The 24,990-nt window shown below is 41.6% G+C and overlaps 2 protein-coding genes across 2 annotated transcripts; one reads left to right on the top strand and one right to left on the bottom strand.

The window, feature by feature from the left end:
• Positions 1 to 36: 36 nt before the first annotated feature.
• On the top strand, positions 37 to 14,360 carry LOC100709697 (protein LCHN). Its single transcript, XM_003445092.5, has 9 exons — positions 37 to 851; positions 3,743 to 3,842; positions 4,065 to 4,223; positions 9,509 to 9,665; positions 9,757 to 9,895; positions 10,207 to 10,338; positions 10,480 to 10,630; positions 11,242 to 11,310; positions 11,588 to 14,360. The coding sequence occupies exons 1-9, from the start codon at positions 464 to 466 to the stop codon at positions 11,781 to 11,783; spliced, it is 1,491 nt and encodes a 496-aa protein (XP_003445140.1). The 5' UTR covers positions 37 to 463; the 3' UTR covers positions 11,784 to 14,360.
• Positions 14,151 to 24,054, bottom strand: LOC100709969 (FYVE, RhoGEF and PH domain-containing protein 4). Its single transcript, XM_003445093.4, has 16 exons — positions 23,795 to 24,054; positions 21,052 to 21,192; positions 20,368 to 20,938; positions 19,776 to 20,253; positions 19,424 to 19,569; positions 18,956 to 19,112; positions 18,737 to 18,875; positions 18,490 to 18,548; positions 18,248 to 18,391; positions 16,886 to 17,058; positions 16,550 to 16,580; positions 16,352 to 16,435; positions 16,066 to 16,191; positions 15,830 to 15,973; positions 15,562 to 15,702; positions 14,151 to 14,628 (listed from the first exon to the last, which is right to left on the bottom strand). Exons 1-16 carry the CDS (start codon positions 23,913 to 23,915, stop codon positions 14,329 to 14,331), a joined length of 2,955 nt encoding a protein of 984 aa, XP_003445141.1. The 5' UTR covers positions 23,916 to 24,054; the 3' UTR covers positions 14,151 to 14,328.
• Positions 24,055 to 24,990: the final 936 nt, after the last annotated feature.

Below are 24,990 nucleotides of genomic sequence, written 5' to 3'. Positions count from 1 at the left end.
ATGTGTCGTATTGGCTGCACTGCTTTATAAAAATATAATCGTAGTGATCGAAAGTGCGGCACGCGAAAAGAAGATGTTAAAGCCCAGGCTACATTCAAGAAGACAAAACGGAGTCGCGTTCCCACCTGTTTTGAAGCCAGTCTCAGCCAAGGGAATGTAACAAATAAAATTGCGAAGAGTTTTGAACGCAACTCGCATTAGACGAAGGAGTTGCCCTCTCTGAACAGCATCAAATTTATGATCACCAGATACTGGAAAGATTTTAAAGCTCGGCTTTCAAGCTGCTAATGCGTAATGTTAATTTAAAGCGAGATGCAGCCGTTATGAATAGCCGTTATGAATTAGGAGTAACTTCACTGTGAAGAAATTGCTCTGGGCTCTAATTATCCACGAATGGACCTGGTCACTGTCGGCTGAGACATCATTTACAAATCCGCGGTGAGACTGAGGCGGGACCGCCAGGATGGTGGAGCGGTCGGACCGAGCCCCTTTGCTGGACTGGGAAGAGGTTCCGTCCGCGGAGAAGCCCGGAGGTACTTCTCCGACGAAGGAGCGACTGTCGAGCCCCTCCAACAGCCGTGCCTTAGGATGCTCCGCGCCCGGGTTTGGGTGGAGCAGCGGACCGGGGGGTCCCATTGCCAGCAGGTCTGTCTCCAACGCAGACGGCTGCAGCGCCCCGCCCGCGACCTCCAGCGATCTGGCGGGTACAGACGAAGCGCTGCCACCCAACAAGGAGGAGCATCTCTCGGATACAGGACCGAGGGAGGTGTCGCTAGAAGACAGGATGGTGAAATGGGAGGAAAAGGACCAGATAGTGTCGGTATTTGTGGTTACATTCAATACCAGATCAGGTGGGACATCAAATGTACTTGTATGGAATCAATTTAATCTTGTAAAAATAAATACAGGCAGGCTTTAAAAGAAGGGCAATGATCAGCTTATAGACAGGGCAGAATAAACAGATGCAGCTTTAAGTGTTGTGTCTGAATGACCAAGTCTGCAGACCACCCCAGGTGTGGCTTTTTCTAACCTGCAACAGTAGTTTGGAGACATTATCTAAAGGCACGACATCTTCTGCAAGCCTGGTGGCAGAACAAGCCATGACAAAATGTCAGGAAGAGTGCTGTGGTAGAAAATCAATCAGCTGGTGCTTTATGCACAGTAGAGCCATACATTTTTAATGACAGATATGTTAAAGACAGGGGCGAACCCACTATGAAACAGTCACTTAGGAGGGGGGGAGATCAGGTCAAGATTCACTGGATTTAAGGCTTCATGATGATGCTTTGGAGGCATGCAGTGCAGGATATTCCCTACAGGGTGGAGCTGGACACTTTATGATTTTGCTGTGTGTCTGGTTGAGTGAAGACCAGGAGGATGGTGTAGTGAGCAGTTTTATTTTCTAGATTTGACGAAAAAAATCATAAGTACCTGTGTCACAGGGGCTTCACAGGAAAGACCTCGATTAGAAACCAGCAAGCTACCAGATAAACTGAATGTGAATCAGTTCCCAGTTCCCACTCTTCAGTGTTACTGTGGACTTCCAGGCCATTCATGACCCGATCCCACATGTTTGCTTATTGCCGGAACCACGTGACATCTCCACAATATCATTTCCAGTTGCATCATTCTGTTAAGGAGTCTAGTTTGTGGTATGATAAACACAGGATGACATTTGTTTGTTCATTTGTAGGATTTTAAAAGAAAACCGAGATAAAACGAGCAGCAGCACATTGGACAAAGTCTTCTTTAACCAACACTTAGAAACATCAGTGCCTTTCTAAGTCGAACGCCACCCAGATATGTTTATAAAGGATGGATGCATCGATATAGAAGTATAGTGTCTCATAATGGTGGGGTAGAGTTGTCACAACATAACAGTAATGGCAAATATTTTTATTTGAAATAATCCAAATCATTATTTGTATGATGAAATACTAATGACGTGTTATTTACACATACATATACAGTTACTTACAGTGAATACATTTATTTTGTCAACGCTCATATTTTGAGTGTTATTCATTATTCATCACATATCAAACAAAGCAAAGTTACAGGTGGAGTTATTATGATTATTTATCATGATTTCTTTATTAAAGTTTTTATGCACATTACAGTAACATGGTTAAAATATCGATGTGTATATATATATTTTCTTGTGACACAGCTATCTATACACTACACCAGTGAAACTGACGGATTCCCCGTACCAGTTTGACCTACCAGACTCACTTCAGCGTGACTCCCAGTGGTGGCACTTATCAGATGAGTGAGATCGAAGGGAACTGAAGTGAAAAAAATTTGTATTGGATAAAAAATTTAATAATGGAAAAATGTCAGACAGTGAGGAACAGCAAAGTAGAGCTGATTAATTGAACTGATATACCGTTATAATTGGAAAATAATAACACATATACAGACAAACAACATGGTGAATAAATGCATATATTTCTCCTCCTTAAGTTATAGAAACATATGTGTCCTCAGGACCTCATGGTACTCTGCAAATATCTAATTTTAATACTTTATAATGTTTTTTAGGAAAAGGCATTGTACTGAAGTTATATAACACGAGTTCTTCATCAAGGTTGTTTTCTGATACGCAGCATTTGATGTCAGATACGAGATGAAGCGCCGTTTTATGACTCATTCCTTGCATCGAAATGAAACATAATAACACAGAAGCAGATGGATGCATGGAAAAATAATCATCATTAGTTTGTACTTGAAGGTTCGCTCCCTAAGCTCATATGTGCTCATGTTAGTAAATAAAGCAGTTTATTGCAAATATGCTTATGAATTTTGACTTAAATTATCATGCAATATATCGAGTATCACAGAATCGCTGTATTGTCGTTGTGGGCAAGTGTTCGTGGTTTTCATTGCTGAGTAACTCCTCTCGTATTTGCATCTGGTATGTGCATGTGGTGTTTGGGCAAATGTATTTCTGGAAAGTGTCAGTGTCCTAAGGTGCACCGGGTCCTAGACAGAATTCAGTATAATTCAATTTTAGTCATATAGCATCAAATTACTGGAACAGGTGCCTCAAGCTGCTTTATAACAGAGAGAAAACCCCAACAATCAGGCGAACCACTGTGAGCAAGCACTTGGCAACAGTGGGAAGGAAAAACTCCCTTTTAACAGGAACAAACCTCAGGCACGCCCAGGCTCAGTGTACAGGGTACAGGGATTTTATTATTCCACCTATAATAATGCTGTAGGATGCTGTGAGAATGTTTAGACAGAATTTGGACTTTAGGATAATTCCTCCCCGGACGTTAGTTGTGCATCAGCAGTAATTTTTGTAAAATTACTTTGACTTTCCATTCTTAGCAAGACCCTTCAGTAACATCTGGTCCATACAGAAGAACACCTAGCACTGCATGAGAGTCGAAGTTAAACACTTGAAGTCACTACCAGCTGTCAAAGTGCCAGTAAAGCATCTTTTCTTCGTGGATGACAGACACCTGCAGCTTCATTTTAAGCACTGATCAGCTCATATTTCAGCAGAAACTCTTACGCACAGATCTCATGATGAGATTGAAAGGCACACTGGCTGAGTCACCTTCGGTTTCTCAGCTCCTGTCAGCTCATATTTGCTCAGCTGCGTCAACCAACAAGTAATGAATTCCAGAGAATATAGTTGGACTCCTGAAAACACACTGTCCCTGTATCAACCTATATCTATTTATTCAAGTTTTATCATTATTGTCTCTGCGCTGTTTGTTGGGTGTGATAGGAAACATGCTGGAGTGGTGTCTGCCCAAAGACATGGACCTGGAGGGAGTGGAGTTCAAAGCCATTGCCAGCGGCTCCCACCGAGTCAGCACAGACTTCATGTGAGGATCAGTATCTGTGTCTCTTACACTCTTACACAGCTGAGTCGCTAATTCGCTAATTTTAAGTATTAGGATGCACCCCCATGTCCTCATCCTGGCAGGACAGAGCCGAGGAAAGTGTTGCCTGGCAAAAAAAAAAAAAAAAAGGAACAGCCATCTGGCAGCATCTTTGCTTTTCATGACTCACGGCCTCATCTGTGTCCCTCTCCCCTCTTTCCACAGCTACTTCCGTAAGGGCTGCTACTTTGGCCTCGCCTGCTTTGCCAACATGGCAGTGGAGAGCACGGTGGAGAGGGGGGCGAGGATGAAGTCGGTTGGGATCCTGTCTCCCTCCTACACCCTGCTCTACCGCTACATGAGCTTTCTGGAGCACCAGGTCAGGTAAGAGCACCGAGCTTGTACAACGGAGAGCTCTGCTCATCAAGATCTATGACTTTCTATCAAAAAAACCATTTAGACCAACTGAGCGTACTTTTTAGTTGTTTAGTAAAAAAATAGAAAATAGCATATTTGTGGGAATAGTGATCACTTTTATTTATATTGCATGTTTAAAAGCAACAGGCGTTTACCCAAAGTGCACATGAATTAACAATGTAATTATCCCTGCAGTGTGCAAGCCCTTTTTTTTTTTTTTTTCGGAGGGGCGGGGTGGTTTTTTTCCTATCAGTTTTTGGCCCAGCACCTATCCCCTTTCTTTGGTAGGGATGTGCATGTATTTTCCTAGCTTTCATAATATTTCAAATACAGAATACTTCAAAAACAGTAATGCCAACAAAATAAGATAAACATCAAGCTACAGTTGAGAGAAATTTAAAACCACTACCGAACGGACACAAAATGCAAAAGAAACTTTTTAAAAGACGGTGGAAATTGGATTTATGTGATGCCTATTTTGATCTGGTTTAAGTCCATTGAGTGAGTGACTTTTTGTTTATGATGAAAAGAGTCGACTTTCATTTTAGTCGACTGTTCAAGTTGAACTCTGTGAGAACTGGTTTGAAAATTCAAAAGGACCTAAAATGGAACCCTGTGGTACACCACAAATAATGTTACTTGTGCACAACGTGTAATTACCTGTAGTGACTCAATGCAGTGTTGATTAAAAGTCTTGAGCCACCACTCATTTTTTTTTTTTTTGCTTCCTAATAGCCAGACTTGTAATTTTTTAATGTCTGCTTAAACAATAGTCCTACAGCGTTTCTGAAGGTCCTTCAACAAATTTTCTTTTGGAGCTTGACTGCTTTTTAACTCATTTTTAGTCCTTGTACCCGACCATTTCAGGGGAATGTTTTTTAAGCCACTTGACACTTTTAACTACTCAACTATCTAAACAGATGAATCAGCGTTTTGTCTACACACAACATCCGTCTTCAGATACTTTTGTTATAAGCAGCAGGTCACATAACACATATTTTGTTCCCATTTGTTTTGTTGAATCTGCAAAAATGCCAAAGATAACCTTGAAATAAGTTTGCAAACAAAGTCAATCATAAAGGGTCATTAGCTGAAAATTTGGCATATCATGGTATTGTGTGCAGTGCGTCCTTAAAAAAATCTGAGGAAACTGGGTAAGTGGAGGATAGGAGAAGAAGTGACAGGACTAAAAACTAATACAGCAGACGAACAGAATCTGAAAGTCGTGTCCTCAAGAAATAGGCAAAAATCCAGTAACACAGGACCTGAGACATGTTCCCGGACCTGCAGTTGATCTGTTCACTGAAGCCTCATCAGAAATGGCCTCAGTGGCTGTCAGGAATCTCTGTCTCAGGCAGAGATTACACAAGAACTGGACTCAAGGACAGTGTCACCATTTTCAAATTCCAGACGACAAATTAAACAAATGATAAGAAAGCTTACCTTAGAGAGTTCAAGCTAAAAAATAAAGGTGGGCAAACCAAATATTAACTTTAAATCGAGAATTTGTATTATATAAAATATTTCCTTTTATGTTTGGATGTTACAATAAATTGCTGCACCTGTTACCAGTTTTTCTATAAAAAAAAAAAAAAAAACTATAAGGAAATGAGTACGCAGTACTGTAGATTCTTTTTGGTCACTTGGTAATAATCCAGATAAATGAAAGGATGAAGATGTTTAAATGTCCGGGTTCCATGTTTCAAAGTCAGTGTTTCTCTCAAAGCTGAGATCAATCGGTAAGATAGCGAGAAGTCATAAATTCAGCAAATCTTCAATGTTGAAAAAAACTGCAATCAGTTATTCATTGCTCAATAAATGTTTATTGTTATATTGTGTCTTTATTAGAGATTAGACTCACCCTGGGTCAGTATTATTATTCACAGCCAAATGTAGCATTAAGAAAATGGCAGATTTTGGCCAATTCTGAGTTGAATATTTTTGCTCACTAGAATAACAAAAGGTTTAAAAAGATTATCACTAAGTGTCCTACAAAGAGACAACATCAGTGTCTCTACAGCTATTTTTGGTATGTGGAATTGAATCTTGTGCTTGGCAACAATGAAGCGCTCATTTTCACCTCTCTTCACTGTTAATCTGTGCAGTTGTGCAGAGTAGAGTGCCGTGCAACATGCTCTGAACAGAGATACCCTCAGTCCACGTGCACAAAGACTAAATTGGCACAGAACCAGGCTTCCTTGTTGATCCTCTGTCATGTGATCTGTACCAGTGTATCCCGTACAATCTTATCGCCTGTAGTTCACCTGTCATTGTTATCACACAGTGCAGTTTTGAGACTTTTTAGACATCAGATCTACTAGATTTAGTATTTAATGTCAATCAGGACAGATGGTAAGGAGCTGCAGGAGACCAGTGACACTGAGACTAAAGGCTAAAACAGGGGTGTCAAACTCAAATGTGGGCCAAAATTCAAAACTGGAACAAAGTCGTGGGCTAACATTAATATTTATTGAAAAAAAAATCTTCCTCCAGATATAAGAATGAATCTTTTCTTATGGACTCAAACAAGTTTTGCTGAAAAACTGAATATGGAACAAGCAAAGCTTAATACTAAACGATATATATATTAGCTGTATAATACCAGTAGGCCAGCTCTAATAGTAATTTGGCATGGCTTCGCGGGCCAAATGTAATTAGGCTGCGGGCCAAATTTGGCCCGCGGGCCAGAGTTTGACACCTATGGGCTAAAAGATCATCTGCATATATCATTATTTCATTAGTCACCAAAAAAAAAAAAAATTCAGTAGCTTAACAGTGAGCATTCAGTCTCCATGTTTCCTTCTGTGCTGAAACAAGGCTGAAAAGATGTAATCATAAGAAATTTCTGCCTGATGTGGGTGTGCAAACTTGCCTAGTGGGAACACCCTTAGCACACAGACACACCTGGTGCAGACTGGTCTGTTTGCTGTCGAGCAGCTGCACAGGGAGCAGTTTGGGGTTAAGGACAACGTGGAGGAGCAGGCGGCGCCGTTTTACTTCCACCGCTCAGAATCGCTCGATCTCTTCTGTACAAATAAGTGAGAGCTCTAGAAGAAGACACCGGCTTGCTCGCAGTAACAGCTCGCACTTTCCATGCTTCCTGTTTTTTCTCTTTCAAGCAGCACATTCCTCCAGACAACACTTCACTTCCTTTTATTATTATTAGTGGTGTGCACAGGCCCTTTTACTCCCGTGCCTCATCTCAAGCTGTGCCACACTTCCTCCTCAGCAGCTCCTCGAACACATCTCCCTCTGTTCTCGGGCTCTCATCCTCCCTGCTTTCCCTGACAGTCCTCGCTTCCTCTTTCCACAGTTCCCACACCCTGGCCTCTCCTGGCCTCCAGTCATGCAGCGGTCATGCTCTTTACTCACCAATTCCCCCATAGCTCACTCCACATTCCCCATCTGCTGACTGCCATGGTAGTCGTCTGTTTCTTACATAATGGCCTCTCTCGCTGGTCACAAGGCAATTAAGATATTAAGCAATTTGCGAAGAGTTTATCCCGTTTTTCCCCCTCGCTCGCTCGATCTCACTGCTTTTTTAAATATTTTCTGTTATTTGTTTTCTCTTTGCACTCGCAGCTTGTGGAACTCATTAGTTTTGCAGGGCAAAGCTAAAAAAAGAAAGGTGCGATGAATGAAATTGTGTCTTGGCATAGAGTAACTGCAGCCTGAAAACTCTAAGCAACTCCCAGTGCAACACAAAACACATTAAAACATTTACAGGTGATAAATGTGACCCTTTATCTTGTAGTAAAACCCTACAGTGGAGCCAGAGCCACTACAATTCTACCTTGATTTGAGATCAAGCACACACATCTCTTTGATAAGTAATTACCCTGCGTGATGAAGTTAACCTTTGAGGCCTATAATAAGATTCATTGCTGAAACTACTGTTTGACTAGTTGAGTCACAGAAAATGAATCCACAGTAAGTTTACAACAACAATAACAAAAAAGATTTATCAGGCCAAAAAAGGAGCATTTGGTAGTTTTAGTTTCTAATTTGGAAGAAGAGAACATTTGGAAAATAAGACATTATTAAATCATTTCTGAGGTTCAGGAGTTAAGAAACATGCTAAACTTAAAGTTTAGCTCAAATCCATGAGGAGTAAGCTGCATATTGGGTAAAAAAGAAATGAGCTAGCGTGACTTTCCCTTTGGTAGCACAGAGTAAGAGTTTAATGCAGTTTATTAATGTTAAAACTGAATATATTACATTGCTGTTCCAATCTAGTTTTTCTGTGAAAACTCAGTGAAATTCATAGACTGTATATAAAAGATGGATGCAGTTGCTCTAACTTCACCCACTACCCCTGGTAAGTGTCAGCATTGTCATTTTGGCTGCTGCAGCTGAGGCAGGTGCTAAGTTATCAGATAACACCAGGTAGCTGACATAGACCATAGGAGTGCATGATAAAGTTACCAGTTAGCTACAGATTTTAGCATTTCTGCAGTGACTTCATTTTACAGAGGTTCCTGCCACCAACAACACTACAAATTAAATAATCAGCTGATCTGAGCAGAGTAGGGTAAACAAGTTAATAAATCACTGAACATAACAAGTGTTTTAGAAATCTTTTATTTCTTTCATGTGTGAAAGAAAAAGATATTGTCTGAAATATCAAGATATCAGACTTTTAAATCACTAAACATCGGTATCAGTATCAAGCTTCCAAAATTCCGGTTGGGCTCTATTTATACTGATGTACTAGTATAAAGTTGATACTAACTGGAAAGGAAGTCCTGAAAAAAATTGGCAGCTTTAAGTTGGTTAGTGAGACTTTTTTTGGTAGCATTTTCTTTCCCTCAGACTGACGACCAGTCCACCGCATATTGATGGGAATTTGACCCACATTAAAGTGTGGTTTAAGGGCCATACAGAAATTCATTGGTATAACAAAACCCTGCAGATGATCATTTGTTTAACAACACCGCTGCACTAATGAGCGAGTGTTACGTGGTCCATATTTTATTTTGAAATCACGGCTCGCTCTGATGAACAAGCGCACGCACTGTTGTGTTTATGTATGAGCAAAGTGAAGGTGCGCGTGCATATGCAGTGTTTGCCTTTTAACTTAATTAGCTGATGGCCTGAGCAGCACCATCTGTGCAGACACAGAGTAGTGAACTGATTTGAGACAGTGTCTGTTAAACTGATCATATGGTATCTGCATTTTTTTTAATAATCCGCTGTTTTTGTTTGTTTTTTACCTCTTTCTTTTTTTTTATGCCATTCTTACCTTTCTCTAGGCTCCAGCTTCAGTCCCCGGGCCACTACTCTCCCCTTGAGGCCTTCTATGAGGACAAGAGAGCACTTCTGCCCCCTAGTGGAGACGGTGTTGTCACTGCATTACCAGCCAACGCTTGGAGTGCAGCAATCAACCACAGCATGCACCCCGAGATGAAGGTGGGATGGACCATTTTATTCCTAAAACAGTTTAAATGATTATTTGTTCTTCAGTAATGCATATTTCTTCACTTGGATACATTTGGAGCAGATCACCCACCCGGCCGGCTGCATGTCCCACTTCATCCGCTTCTTCGGGGAGCAGATCATGGTACTGTGGAAACTGGCTCTCCTCCGCCGACGCATCCTCATCTTCTCTCCTCCACCCGTGGGTGTGGTCTGCTACAGAGGTGAGAAACATTTGGATAAAGGTTGACTTCCCTGTTATAGTTGTCATCTGGTCCTCAGCAAGGTAGTGAAAAATGTCTCTTTCCCAAAATGTTAATCAAGTCCTTAAAAAAAAAAGAATCAGCCAATTAAATCTTTGTTGTTTACTAAGCTGCCACGGTGTGGGGATTTCACGTCACAGTACAAACAGTTCCTTTCCAGCTGTAGCAGCGTTTGACAGCCCATACATCATGTGCACATTACCTGCTCTGCTCCTCTCGGTCTCCCCCACACTCGTGCATCATTTCTCTAATTTCTCCCTTCACCCCATCAGTGTACTGCTGCTGTTGCCTGGCAAACATCTCTATCCCCGGGGTGGGCGTGGCCGTGCCCGAGTTCCGGCCCTTCTTCTACGTTAATGTGGCTGATATCAGCGCCCTGGAGAACGAGCTTTCCTATGTCGCGTGTAAGTAGATGCTCAAAATAAATTGGTGTTTGTTAAAAACAAAAAGCCTCACTAAAAAACCAGACTCGTCAGGGTGATGTGGAACCAGGAGAGCTGAGCATGTTCTTAAATGTGAGGGATCCTGCATGTTTGTATGTTTAGGCACCACTGAGAAGATCTTTGAGGAGAAGAAGGATCTGTACGACGTGTACGTAGATAACCAGAATGTAAAGACCTACAGAGACGGCCTGAAGCCGCTGCTCCGCCTCAGCACAGCCGACAGGGAAAAGTATCGTAAGCTCACCGAGCAGAGGTAGGCTAAAGTCTGCTTTTTAAAACATTAACAGGCTCTAAAGTTTGAGTTTTTGTTTTGTTTTTTACAAATATTCTTCTTCACTTGGTACATCTTGCTAGTACGTTTTTAGCTTCAGAACTGACTTAATTCTTCATAGCATACATTTATTAAGCTGACAGGAATGGCAACCGCTGCGGTCTTCTGCTGCTGGAGCCCCTCTGCTTCAAGGTTCAATGAATTGTGTGCACAGAGATGCTCTTCCGCATACTTTGGTTGTAACCAGCAGGTATTTGAGTAAGCTCAGAGCAGTCTGGACATTCTCCTCTGACCTCTGACCTCCGAAAGGCATTTCTGCTCACAGAAATGCTGCTCACTTGCTGCTCACCCCTACTGTACTTACATGTAGGAGACGTTAACATGATAACCCAGGAGAACCAGTTTGCAGCTTTAGCGTTATGATTTAACTCTATACATTTAGTCGTGCTAATGTTGGTGGTTCAGACCTGCTGGCTGGTGGGGTTTGCATGTTAAGCCTACATACAGCCTCACAGGGCTGCTAGCACCTGCATGTGTGCACGCTGGGATGAGTTTGTCTTACAAGAACCTCTGAAAATTGTGTGTGTGTGCAGACAGATGCTGCTGTACTCCCAGGAGGAGAATGGAGACTGTGTGTCCAGTGAAGAGGATCTCTTTATTCTGTGAGTACAGAGCAGTTTATTTAATCGGTCTAGTGACAAACCACAGTACTCTGAGCAGACACGGCTCTATCTTATGAAGATTGTGGAGAAAGAACAGTGAACAGGCAGTGAGCCTGCTTTATTATCCTCGTGGTAGCTGTTACGTGTCACAGAGGGCCGTTTTGTGCTGATTTTGTGATTTCTCCACAGTTACTGATATGAATAGTGGGGAAAAAAGAACAGATTGAACAGATTTCAGTGACTGACTCGTCTGCCTTGTCTGCCTGGTCTACCCGAGGTTTTTCCTGGAACAGAACAACAGGATTTTCCAGACGCTGAGCGAGGTGGCAGGAAGCCCCGACCCCACCGTAACCCAGGAGAGCGTGAGGGCCATGGGCCTGGATCCGCACGGAGACAGGCTCTTCCTGCTCCACCTTCTGGAGATCTACGGCTACGACACCCTGCTGGTGTCAGAGCAGCTGTGCTGCAGCTGAGAGTTGCCGCTGCTGGTTTTTAAAGGTGGGCTGATTTGCCTCGAGCCAACTGAGAGTGCTGCACTTCATGGAGTCTTCAGGACAGTTTGAGTGTCCAGAAACGTCTCTGGAGCATTTGTTTCGTTTTGTTTTCTATGTCCACCTGCTTCTTTTGTTTGCTGTAGTTGTGCTCCTTCATAACCCTGCCTGTTGGCAGGCTCAACAATAAGTCAGCTGCTGTGCTACAAATGAAAGTAACGTAGTTAGTTTTACTCAGCGCAGCTTCACAGAGGCGATAAAGTCACTGTTTGAATTTCTCAAACTCGGCTGAGGAAAGAGATGCGTCGTTTGAACACCGTAGGGAGCCTCTCCTAACCCAGGATCGATGATGTAACTGATGCTAAACTGGAACAAACAGAACTGGGGCATCTAGCGGAAGATGAAGACAGAGAGATGGAAACTTTTATTCAAACTTGTTCTGAAAATTAATGTATCTAAGTGAAAGAGTTAGGGTTGTTGTATAAAATCTCGATTTTTCCTTTATGTGTCGTGTGTCCATGTGTGACTGGAGGGCCAAATTTCAGCCCACTGTTGCTCTCCTTGTATCAATTGCTGGATTTAAACATCCAATTAAGAAGCCTTTATGTCGATATCAGGGCCTCCTTTTTTGTATCCTCACTAACAGGTCAAACTGCCTTCCTCTTAAGTCTGTAAGCATCAGTGTTTAAGTGGCATTTAAAGCAGCTAATGGAAGATGTTGCTGAGTAATTCCATTTACATCCCCCAGGCAAAGCTAAGACTACAGATCATTTGTCTCCATGCACACAGAGGAGTGTTGAAATGGCTTGTTTGCACCCAAAGTCTCTTTCATTTTTCATTTTAATTTACAATCTCCAGTGTCAAGAGAAAGTAAGGAAGAGAATGAACTCACTATATATTTTCACCTCCAGCAAGTCAGGGGTGAGTGCTTTAGCTTTTTATTGCCTCAATTTCTGGATGCTGAATATGGAGCTGACAGGCAGGAGGAAAAGAAGAAGACCACAGAGAAGATTTATGCAGAGGGTTGTTGTGACAAGAGGATGCTAGAGATAGGGTGAGATGGAGGCAGACGATTCGCTGTGGCGACTCCTAAAGAGAGCAGCCGAAAGAAGATGATACTGTGAAATACTGAGGTCAGTGTACGTGCAAAAAGAAAATCTCTTTAAACAAAAGCTCAGGTCTTAGACTGATCCTGGCTCTGTATGATGTCAGTAAGAGAGGATATTCCTAATATGGTAGCAGATGCCCCACCCACTTGCTGTCTGGAGGGGCAGCCAATCAGAAGAGAAGGTGAAAGTGAGCTAAAACTTCAGACACAGGATGAACTCAAGGGCTACACCAAGGCCCCGTATAAGATGAGCAAGGATCCTTTTTGAACTACATCCCAGACCTAGAACAGAACCATTTAGCTGGAAATGAGAATATAGGTTCACTTTATTTAAAACACTAATGCATTTTTTATAATTATACATTTGTTTGTTCAGGGTTTTTTTTTTTTTTTTTTAAGAGTTCCTTCGTCTTCAAAAGCTCACTGCTAAAATAGCATGAGTAAGCTCTTTTAGCAGATATGACCATGACACCAGCTAGCAGCAAAGGTTGTAGAGCTGTTTTGTAAGCTGCACACTGGACTTATCAGTTTTTGGTTAAAACAACTGTTGACCGTAGATAAAAGCCGGCTTAAAAGTGAGGTTCTACTGCACAACCAACATGTATAAAGGACATCAGAGCTCTGGTGGCAATTTTATCAAAAGGAACGCTTTTCCTGTCACAAATGTTCATGTAAAAGTGAAAAACTATCCTAATGGAGCTTTAAATCTGCTTTCCTTCTTGTGGGATGTTTTCAGGTTTAGCCTGCACGTTTCCACGAGTCAGGTACAACTGCCATCAAACACTACAGCCAATGTGTGAGGAAGTTTCTTTATTGTCATCATCACATGACCGCTTCATGGACATGCAGTCAGACAGGAACATTTTTATTCATCTCAGTGACTGAAACACACCGTACAGTAAATGAACCTGGTGCTTTTGGTTTCTATGTGCTGCAGACGTGACAGGATGTAAACATTCCTTTTCCAGTTCTTTTCTTGTTTTTGTTGCTTAGCTGTAAACTGTTGAGTGTAAATATCCACTTACTGTAATAATATGTGAAGAAATGGGATCAGCTGAATGTGTTTTATAAGGCGATCGTGATCCCGCAGAGCCTCCATGTGTCACTGGAACTCTTTGCAATCGTGCGTTCTACTGTCTGCTGTAAGAAAATAACCTTGAGCACATTTTCTCTCCACTTGGCACCTTAGCACTTGTACAGAGCTGAAGCAAATGCATTTGTAGTTGAAGGGATAGTCTGACTCACGTTAAAACACCTTCACTTTATTTATTTTACTGTAAACCATTTCTGAAATAAAGTGCACAACACATTTAAAGACAGCACAGCTTTCAGAGTACTGTAACCTTTATATTCCTGAACTTTCATTTTACAACAATGGACATTTGTTCTGCTGTTGCATACGTGACACACTACAAACATTCAAGAGTGATGTTCCTTGTTGCCATTGACTACCGAGTTCTCACCACCAAGACTCCCATTAATGCCAGACCTGATTCCTCTGCTGTTGTCACAAACAGCCAGTGAGCATGCTGTACGCCATCCTGTCATGGCAACTTTCAGAGCACTCAGCCAGCTGCGTTTGATGTCCAGAGAATCGCAGGTGAAAGTGTGGCTGGTTTTGGACTGGGTCAGACAGAAGCAGGACTGACCCTGAAACGCCTGGGGGAAAGCCTCTACGCTGCAGCCCAGTAGCGGTATAGTGAACAGGGGCTTTAAATCCTGGAAATGTAGGGACAAAAAAAACAAACAATGATTCAAAAAGGTTTTTTTTTTTTTGGTTTTTTTTTAGATGACGAGTCAAATAGCAGGGCTGCAATAAAAGACTGGAGGCTGAACCCTTTTATAACATGACACCATCCTTCACCTGTGGGAGGGGCAGCACACCAAACAGCAGCACATTCGTTAAGAAGAGAAAGAAAAAGCACGTGCACCAGGAGACCAAATGACTTGTGGAGGGATGTATTCAAAACCAAAGATTTTTATTTAGAATTTACACGTTTGCCTTTCTTCCTTTACCAATCACAAAATATATTTAGAAAACTACTGGTGGTGGCCAGTGATACCCCTCAACCCCCAAGTGCAGGGGTGGGGGAACTCCAGGCCTTGAGGGCCGGTGTCCTGCAGATTTTAGATGTGTCCTTGATCCAAAACAGCTGATTTAAATGGCTAAATGACCTCAACATGTCTTGAAGTTCTCCAGAGGCCTGGTGATGATCTAATCATTTGATTCACGTGTGTTGACACAGGGTGAGATCTAAAACCTGCAGAACACCAGCCCCAGAGACCTGGAGATCCTCACCCCTGCCCAAGTAGATGCCCCCTTGGTGTCAATTTGAAAGTCCTACAGTGCTTCGTTCTCGAGTTATCACATTCACAAACTTGTGTGTCCATGTTGCCCACCTGCCCAGCAGGGTGACAGCGACACCCCATCAATCTTTTACAGCTGAGGGGCAAACATTGCTTGTACCATACCATCTCTACAGTCCAAGCTGCATTTCAACCATTTGTCTTCATTTGACCATATGACATATTTGCTGTGTTGCAACATAACATCCCAGTGTCCCAAAGAAACACAGTTTTACCCTTATACTTAAAAGCAAAATCCCTTCAACATCATTATTATTATTCCGACTTTTACACAGAGCGGTTTACCTGTGAAATGGAGTACAGGTAAAGAACCGGAGGCTCAGCCCTGGTGAGCACGGACCACACTCGCTGCCAGGTCTGGGGGTTGTCCCCATACTGCAGGAAACCACTCATTACACTGTCAGCAGGCCCTGGAGATGCTTTGGACTGAGGGAAAAAAAAAAAACCACACAAATAAGGCAATGATCAAAATTTGTTAGGTGGCCTTTTTGATCTAAAAAACAACCCATAAAGTTTAAATAGTTGAAACGACTGCAAACGACTCGAGGCTCACCTCCAGCATTCTTTGCTTTTTTCCATCCAAGCCCTCCCCTCTCGGGCCAGTCAGGATGGCGTAACAAGGTTTACACACTTTGTTCAGTTTGTAGCCGTCATACTCTAAAGCCACTTTGTAGTCTGAACACTTCCAACACACCACCTGTAGGAACAGAGAAACCATCATCCCTGAGCCATCCTTAGATAAAGTTCAGTTTTGTGTGATGAAAAGCCGCAGTTTATCATGTCACCCACAAAACCACAGGCACGGCAATGATGTCTTCTTCTGGTAAGGGCATTAAAAGGCTCCATGCAGGACATACACAGGGTCACCTCATTGTCTCTGATCCAGCGAGGGGCTCGTTTGCCAAGTTCCTCCGTCTGTGGAACACATTTTGTTTTAAAACAACAGTCTCCAGCCCCCCTGCAACCTTAAATTACATAAGCTGAAGAGAATGGATGAATAAACAGTGAAAGAAAAAAAAAAAAAAAAAAAAAAAATCCTTCTTTACTCCATATTCCTAGAATTGATACAACGTACTGGTTCTGCTACAGTAAGCTCCCTGGAAGCCAGTCTGAAGGTCTCATTTTTCTTCTGAAACACATCAATGGCTTCACGAATCACCTAGAGACAAAACTTGCTTTAGAAGATGAGAAAACTTTTTTCAAATAAATGTATCATTTAGTTTGTAGAAAACATAAGACAATTTAAAAAAAAAAAAATGCAATCTGATTATACCTTTATCCATTCATCTCGTTCTTGTTTGGAGCTTGGAAAAACAAAATTGAATGCATTTACAGTTAATATAAGTGTAACTGTTCAAGATAATGTGTGTAAACAGTTTAATAAACAAAAAGAAGAACTGATGTGCTTCAGCTAAAAAGGATATTACTGCCATTGTTCAGTCCATGAAATGTCTTATTTCCTAGGACTCAATATGTGCTTGAACAGAAAATGTAAAGTGTACTAGACACATGTGCCCACTTGCATAACTTCAGAATTTCTTTTGCAGCAGTAAATCTCAATTCAGTAAAATGGATATTTAAAAATATTAAAAACAATCATGACATCCACCTGGCCTGCAGCTCAAGGATCCTTTCCCTTCCAGATATTTGGAAGGTGTATGGATGGTCCTCATTGGTGGTTTGCTGCACCTGCATCCCATCCATCCCAATCCTGCAGCGCACAGTGAAACGCTGCCCGACTAGGCTGAACTTTGGAGAGCAGCACAGCAGGAAGTTGTTAAACTGCAGATAAAAGTTACCAAGCAATCAGTCAGTTTATGCAATGAACTAGTGTTAGACTGATGGCAGCTGAAGTGGAATACAGATATAAATTTAAGCTAGTTATGTTTTCATGAATGCTCAATCAAGGTAAGTTAAGGAAATCCCAAAAAGTTCATCTGGACGTAACATTTTCAGTGGGAGAAACGTTTCGGCACTCATCCAAGTGAGGAGTGTCCAGGATGTGTACATCCTCATCATTGAAAGAGTGTCCACAGGCCTGTAGGTGTGAATAGACTGCAGAGTCCTGGCCTGATGAGGTAGCTCTTCTGTGTTGTGCCATCCGCTTAGCCAGAGGTTGTTTGGTTTCCCCGATGTATAAATCATGACAATCCTCCTGGCTCTTAACAGTGCACACTATGTTACTCTGTTTGTGTCGGAGGACCCGATCCTTGGGGTGGACCAATTTTTGGCACAGTGTGTTTTGGAGTTAAAAAGCCACAGAGACTCAGTGTTTAAAAGAAGAAAAAAAAAAATGCATCTCAACTCTTCCGATACTCCAGACACAAAGGATCACTAAGGATTTTAGCTTAGGGAGCGGTTGTCCTTCTCTCCTGGATCGGCTGAAGTTTTCCTTAGGTGGCCTCTCAGCTTTGACAAATGTCCATCTGGGATAACCACATTTATTCAGGGCCTCCTCATCAGGCCAGGACTCTGCAGAGTAGTCACACCTACAGACCAGTGGACACTCTTTCAATGATGAGGATGTACACATCCTGGACAGGGAGGAACGCTGGTTTGAGCACGGAGTCAAGGAGGCGACTTAAAAGGGAAAGACCATCTTTGAATCGAGGAGGAGTCTAAGGGTACATCTTTCACCATCTTGCAATGCTGTGATTGCAGCCATTCCCCAACTCTCTGTGAATGGTACTCATGGCCATTGATCAGTGGTTGCTGATCAATGGTCACAACAATTTGGATATTAATGATCAAGAAACTGACTTCAGTCATTGTACAAATGCACCTGCAGTCAGCTGAGACTGAAGAAGTCACTTGGATGAGTGACGAAACATTTCTCCCACTGAAAACGCTACGTCCAGATGAACAGAATCAACTTTTTGGGATTAAGCTAGTTATACTACTAACTTTATGACAGAGATAACAGAAAAATCCGTCACAGATATAGTGTGCATGTGTTTCTAGATACACCAACCAGGAACAGGTGTCTCTCCATGGCTGATGTGTTCCTGGCAGCAAGCTTGAGCAGACGACCTTCCCTGAGAAACTCATTGGTTGGATTCACGACTTCCTCCTCTCCAACCATCTCGTAGATCTCCAGGAGTCGCTTCAGACCCTCCTGTTAAGGAAACGTACACAGATAAAATACTGGAACAGTTCAAGACAACATGAGAAAAGTCTACAACATTGGTAAACAGTATCGGTAATGTTACATACGGCTTTTTGGATGGCACTGTTTGAGTGTGTGGCTGCCATGGAAATGGTCTGCAAGGACTCTGTTGGAGGAGACGGAGGAGGCTTTACAGACAGTAGGCAGAAAAATGGGGCGACACTGATGATGAATGTCAGATAATTAAGAAGGCAAAACAAAAATTCGACAAACACCCATCACTAATGGTGTGACAAGACCATCAGTAACAAAATGAACAGGTCAATAGATGGTATAAATACACAGACAACTTGCTCTGTGTAAACTCATAATCCAGGTCATCTTCAGGCAGTTTCTTCAGGTAATCCTTCAGCAGCATCTCATAACGTGGAACCCTCTGGATTGGCTCCAACATGTGGTGCTGCAGGGTGAGTTTGCTACAGATCCCCTGACTCTAAAACAGACATACAAAACCTTGTGATGAGAGAGAAAAAGGAACTTGCGATGATCTATACCGTGCAGAATATTTCTTACCTGTATGTCCTGGATAATGTTTCTGAAAGCAGAGGAGCGTTCGGTCCAGGTCCTCACCAGCTCCATTGCATGGTCAAAGTTTCTGACGTAGTCAGCATACATCCTCAGGAAGGGTGCGTGCTGTAGAAGAACCTTACCCAGGCCTGGGCTCTCACACCTAAATTTAGCAGATCAGAGGGCAAATGTAGGGAGCTATTTTATGTTGGTTCACATTGGCTTTAAAATGAAACAATAATTTTGACAAGAGTGTGAAAGTATTTAGCTTTATGATAAATAAATAAAGCTAAATATAAATAATAAATAAATAATAATAAAGCTAAATATAACTGATCTAAAGTTATCAGTTTTAGAAAATATGATCCTTTTATAACTTCCCAGGTTAACTGTATAAATAGCAATAACAACAATAAGGCAGTTTGTATTTGGGTTGCAAGTTTATGTAGTGTAAAAACTCTCTGAAAGACCCACCAGTGTCTGATGCAGTTCTCCAGGTCAGGCAGCAGAAACTGGCTGTGGAAAGAGTAGATTGAGGAAATATTCGCAAAGATATTTCTTATCACCTCGGGAGGAAATGAGCCTCGACCTGCTTCTTCTGTTAGGCGTGAACAGAAAACCTGAGGTGGGAGGCAGAGAGATGCAACACCACATTTAGTGTCATAGTTATTAATCTTCTACACAGCAAGTAAACATCACTCATGAACAACAGTGATAATGTGATTAATCTACAGCATTAAACAGTTTAAGTTTCATTTCAATAATCTCTTTTTAAGCATTGTGCACATATTTGTCTTTTAAAAGTGCCAACAGCATAAACACTCACCTGGTCTAGCAGGTGGAGGCGGGTCACATAGGCCTTCTCTGTTTGCAGGAGTTCAGTAGCGATGTTAAACAACTTCTGCTCTGTGCTCTCTTTATTTTTCGGCTCGTCTCCTTCCCTCTCTTCTTGCTTCTGTTTCTCCTCCTCATTTTGTTCAGCTCTCTCATTGTGAATCTTCTCATCTTCTGTGGTTGCCACTGTCCACTGGCAGCAAAACTTGGAGCCATACCCTGTAGGCATCTTGCCTTCTTCCATTTTGTCATTTTGCCTCATCCCATTTGCTGTTGGCTGTTTGTTCTCCTGCACAATGCCATTCATTTGTCCTGGGAAATGCTCTATGCCGCTGTTTAACAGATGCTCTTCATTTGCGGTTAGACTGCGTCTATGCTTAGCTGATGCTTTGACGGTGATGACAGGTATATTAAAATTGGGTGAGTGCAGCAGTTTGGGTGGAGAGTGCTCAGCTTTATCTGAGGGAATCCTAGAGGGGGAAAAAACTCTTGAAATAAATGTAATCAATTAAAAAGGAAAAAAAGACTTTTACACATGCTATGCAACACGCACTACAAGAACATATCACAAACTGAACAACTACCTGCTCTCATCCAAATACACAATCAGGTCAGGCACACTCAGAGACTTCCCTGCTCTCTTCTCCCGTCTTTCCATTTTCTCGCTTGAGATTCTGTGCAGTCCTAGCAAGGATTTAGAACTCTTGGCAGGGCTGTAGCTTCCCATCTTCCCTTGAACAGGGCTCGAAGCACGCAGTTTTCCCGTGAGAGGTCTGTAGTTTCTTGGGGACAGCTTACCGGGGCTGTGGCCTCCTTCTCTCAGAGGGCTACAGCTCTGAATGCCTCTTTTGCCTGGGCTTGGAGATCCTGATAGTGGCCTGCTTGTAAGATTCGGAATCCCCTGAGCATGTCTGGCAGGGTTGATGTGTGGATCCAAAACCCCATTCAGAAAATAACTTCCCCCTTCTTTACTTGGAAAGTCTAAACAATTCTGTGGGCTTACACAGGAAATAGAAACCCCATTGCATCTTTTAGGATTCTGGTTCTCTTCTGTTAAATTATTTAGCTGGGGTGGGACTTTCCCTGGAGTGAGACTGTAGGCTTGATCTTGTCCTACCCTCGGAGGGCTCTGGAGGTGATCTGGTTTAGGAGGCACTGCAAAGACAGACATTGTGGTTGCTGAGCATCTTTGCAGAACAATGAACAGCTACAGTGTGAGGCAACAACATTGTAAGTTGTGTATGCAGGTTGCAGGATTTTAAACTTACCTTGGGGTTTAAAAGGTGATCTCTTTGTTGGGCTTTTCTCATCATCTTTTTCTGTACCTATTTTTGCAATCAGTTCTGGTCCAGAAACTCTGTCATGAGCATGGCCACCGTTGTATGAACCACACACACCACTGCTCACATCTGAAAACAAACACCGTTACTACACCCACACATGCTTTCTGTATGTTGTAGTCGTTTGGTTACACAATCAGGAAACAAACTAAACACTTAAACATTGTAAAATCATTGAGCCACAATTTAAACTTTTCCCTAGTATCAGCTACAGCCATCGACCAGGAAGGCCTGCCTCACACATCCTCCTTTTTGTTTTCGGGGAACAACATAAGACATCTCTAAACTGAAGAGGATGATTCAAGGTCATTTTCCTTTACCAAAATTTCTACTATGGTTGCATTATTAAAAGCTCTGATTTTGTTTTTTAATTTTGTTATACGTTTTAATGTATGTGTTCACTGGAAATGCATTTTTCCTGGTTATTTTAAAGCATTTCTTCTTCAGCTGCTAAAAATCTTATTTTTACAACCTTGATTTATGAAGAGTGCAAGTGTCATTCATAAATTCTTAGCTTTTTTCTAAATTTTATAAATGAAGAAAAGTTTTTATTTCCAAGTAAAAATATTTTTTTCATTTTCTGAAAATGTTTGCTGCCCTCTCCAATTCTTAACTAACATACTTAAAGGTTTTAGTAAATTATAAGAACAAACTGTTAAATTGTGGCTGTTTAAAAATGTGTGCTAGTCCATTTCATGCTTTAAATCACATGATTTTCCCACAATGATATTGTTATTAACCATCTTGTTAATATTAAAAAGTCAAGTAACTGAATTCTGAATTCTCTGCAGTGACTGAAAAAAGCTCCCTGTTCATGCATGCACACAGTAAGGAGTATTCTTTTACTTTCCAAATGCTCCACAGGCGTTTTTTTATTGTTAAACTGGTCGTAACATTTGATCTAATAAGAATCCTCGTTTGAAAAAGCCATAAAAGTCCCATTTTACAAAAAACAAACAAAAACCCCCACAGTATTTATGGCTTCATTGAAATCTGACCTCTAACCGTATTGACTGACATCCTTACCCAACAACAACTACTTGTAATTGAGTAACTTATCGTTTCCTTACCTGCATATGTCATAGCCAAACCCACGCAGTAATATTAGTTACTTGTTAGAGAGTGTAAAGCTTTCCAGCTCACGCCTTGCTGAAGTGTGGTGGATTGAGTGGTCATGTGGAGGGGCTAAAGCCGACACTATGTAATACTTCCTCTCCTTACTTCTGGGTATTTCATCACAGAGTCTAACCTTTGCCAGTCTTATTAGTTACATCAGCGTCTACAAGACAACATGCAACTCTTGAGAGGAACTGCAAAGAAACACACTGACTTTTTTTTTTTTTTTTTTAAATAAACTATCATAAAGTGAAACTGTGTCTGTAAGGTTTTTAAAGGGGATGTAGGTAGATCATTTAACAATACAATTCTTAATAACAATCAGCAGCTAATTTGGGAAATTTGTCATTTTCTTTCTCTATCAGCTGGAAGCTACTGTTACGGTTTTCTTACCTTTAGATGGAGCCAGAGTGGGTTACTCTGCCGTGCATAGGGCACTGAGCATAATTGCATCATACAGTAAAGGCAATGTTTTAAGTTATCTTAAGGAAATCTTTGCGTTTTCTTCCCATTTCTGAATATGCAATGAAAACTACTCTACGCAAAGAGCTGTGTTCTTATTAGAGGGCTGGCAGATTGAGGGATTTACAACTCTAAAATAAGAACCTAAAGAATAATTTGCATTCAGAATATGGATGCCACTCTTGCATGCGACAGTACCATTGACACCAACATACTTCTAAGCACATAATTCTGCCTCAGTGAGGGAACAGTAAGACTTTGTGTGGATGCTTTTGAGTGGAACTGACAAATAGTGGTCTCAAAGCACAAACTGCCAAAGTCCAGGCTGAATCAGGGGGAAGAGATTTCACATCAGTAATCCAACAAGCTAATGTGCCAAATGTGGCTAAAAAAATTCAAATACACACACAGAGAGGAGTCCAAAGGGACTGGACTGGATTTACAAAGCAACCAAAATAGCATTAACTGATGTAATCTGTGCATAACGAGGAGGGTCAGTGCCCTTACCCTGCTACCCTGGTCACCCTCATACAGAGCCCAAACTGCCAGTGTTAGCTGTGCCTTTTGATTTTTAATGCGGTTTCTTTGCTCTTAAGCTTTTCGACTTACAGATAAAATATTAGAAAGCCCTTTAAAGTATAAATATTATATACACAATTACAGCACCCCAAACAATGGCCTCCGGAGGCTAAACATTACAAACTTTATAGCATGCAGTCTCTACTGCTGGACTGATGATTTAGAGTTTACTAGTATTAGCTTATGAACCTGTAACACTGGCAATTATACATAGAAACAGGATAATACAGAATATAATGAGTACTAGTTATGATTTTATTGGGAATATTAGCTTATATCTACTATAGCTTTCACTGCAGTTTACATTCGCTACAGCCTCTTGAAAGGATAAACTATAAGCATCAACACAAAAGCTAAACTCTCATCTGTTTATTTATTTTTAATTAACACCCAAACTTGATGCAGCCTAGAAGCCAATAACATCATAAATAAGACAAACGTGATTATTAAAGAAAAACGACATTAACGCTTGAGGACAAAAAATAATTATCTTCCAAAGCGGAAAGTGTCTCACCTGAGGTTTGACAGTCACCCACAGGACCTTGGACTTTCCGTCTGACCGCCACTCGTCTGAACTCCTCCGTCCCACGGCTGTCCCTCAGAGTCAAACTATTCCTCTTCTTCAGGTCAAACATGGTGACAGAGCAGCCCTGCTTTCAAATTCTGCCCACGGTCTCAAGTCCACGACCTCTTAATCAATCGGAGAGCAAACGCGAAATGCCAGCGAATACAAGATTCTGCTTCACCTGTTTAATCAGCGTCACTAACGTCACGTCCAGCTGCTGATAAAGCCCCGCCTCTAATTGAAGTCGGCACGCGACATACAACCAGTCCACTGGAGGAGGACGCAGACCAATCAGAGAGCGCAGTCACTTTCACCACTGTGGATGGAACCGGCGAACTGAATGGAAATGCAAGCAGCCAATGACCAAAGCAATATATTGCTTTGGTCATTGGTCATCTATATATATCTATAGATAGATAGATAGATGAGGGCTGCATTTCACCCAGTGCTATTGGGGGTCTTGTTAAAATGTATGGAATTATTAATGCAAAAATGCAAAAGAAAGTACCATCAGGTTTTAATCGACCATGCAAAGCTGTTTACTGACACGCTGGCTTAAACACATTCAAAAAATGTTTTTTACAATGAGTACTGAGGTGAAGACTGGGGGGATAAAGTAGCAGTAAGTCCCTCTCCAAATGATGTAACACAAGGCGAGCTCATAGAGTGGCAAAGTTATTTTAAGCAGTCATTTGTAGCGATAGCAGTTTCAAATGAAAGTGCACTAACATCAAGCCGCCTTCAGCTTTACTGGATGTTGGACCAGTGAGACCGTGAGATGGGCAAGGTCTTTTGAGGAAGCCAGTGCATTTAAGACTGATGAAACAGCATTTTAAGATACCACGATGACAGTGCTTATTGATTACAACATATTTGTTTGTAAGTATTACCAATACACCCACGAGACCATTAGAGCACCATGGTATCTGTAATTTTTGTGTTTAATAATGTCAAAAGAACGTTAACAGAAAATGGCTACTGAATGTCGTCTAAGGATCTTGGAAAGAAAAGCGTCTCGACTTCTTTAAGTTGCTTGAAGACATAGATGCTTCGTTCACTCCTTTTTCAAACCATCTGTCTTCTCTGTCCAAAATGTGAACATTGGCGTCCTCGAAAGAGTGTCCTTTAGTGTCCTTTGTCCTTTA

The sequence above is a fragment of the Oreochromis niloticus genome, linkage group LG17 (genome assembly GCF_001858045.2).
Source record: "Oreochromis niloticus isolate F11D_XX linkage group LG17, O_niloticus_UMD_NMBU, whole genome shotgun sequence".
In the NCBI taxonomy this organism is placed as follows: domain Eukaryota; kingdom Metazoa; phylum Chordata; class Actinopteri; order Cichliformes; family Cichlidae; genus Oreochromis; species Oreochromis niloticus.
Note: the sequence above shows the minus strand (reverse complement) of the source record. Positions and strands in the feature narration are given on the sequence as shown.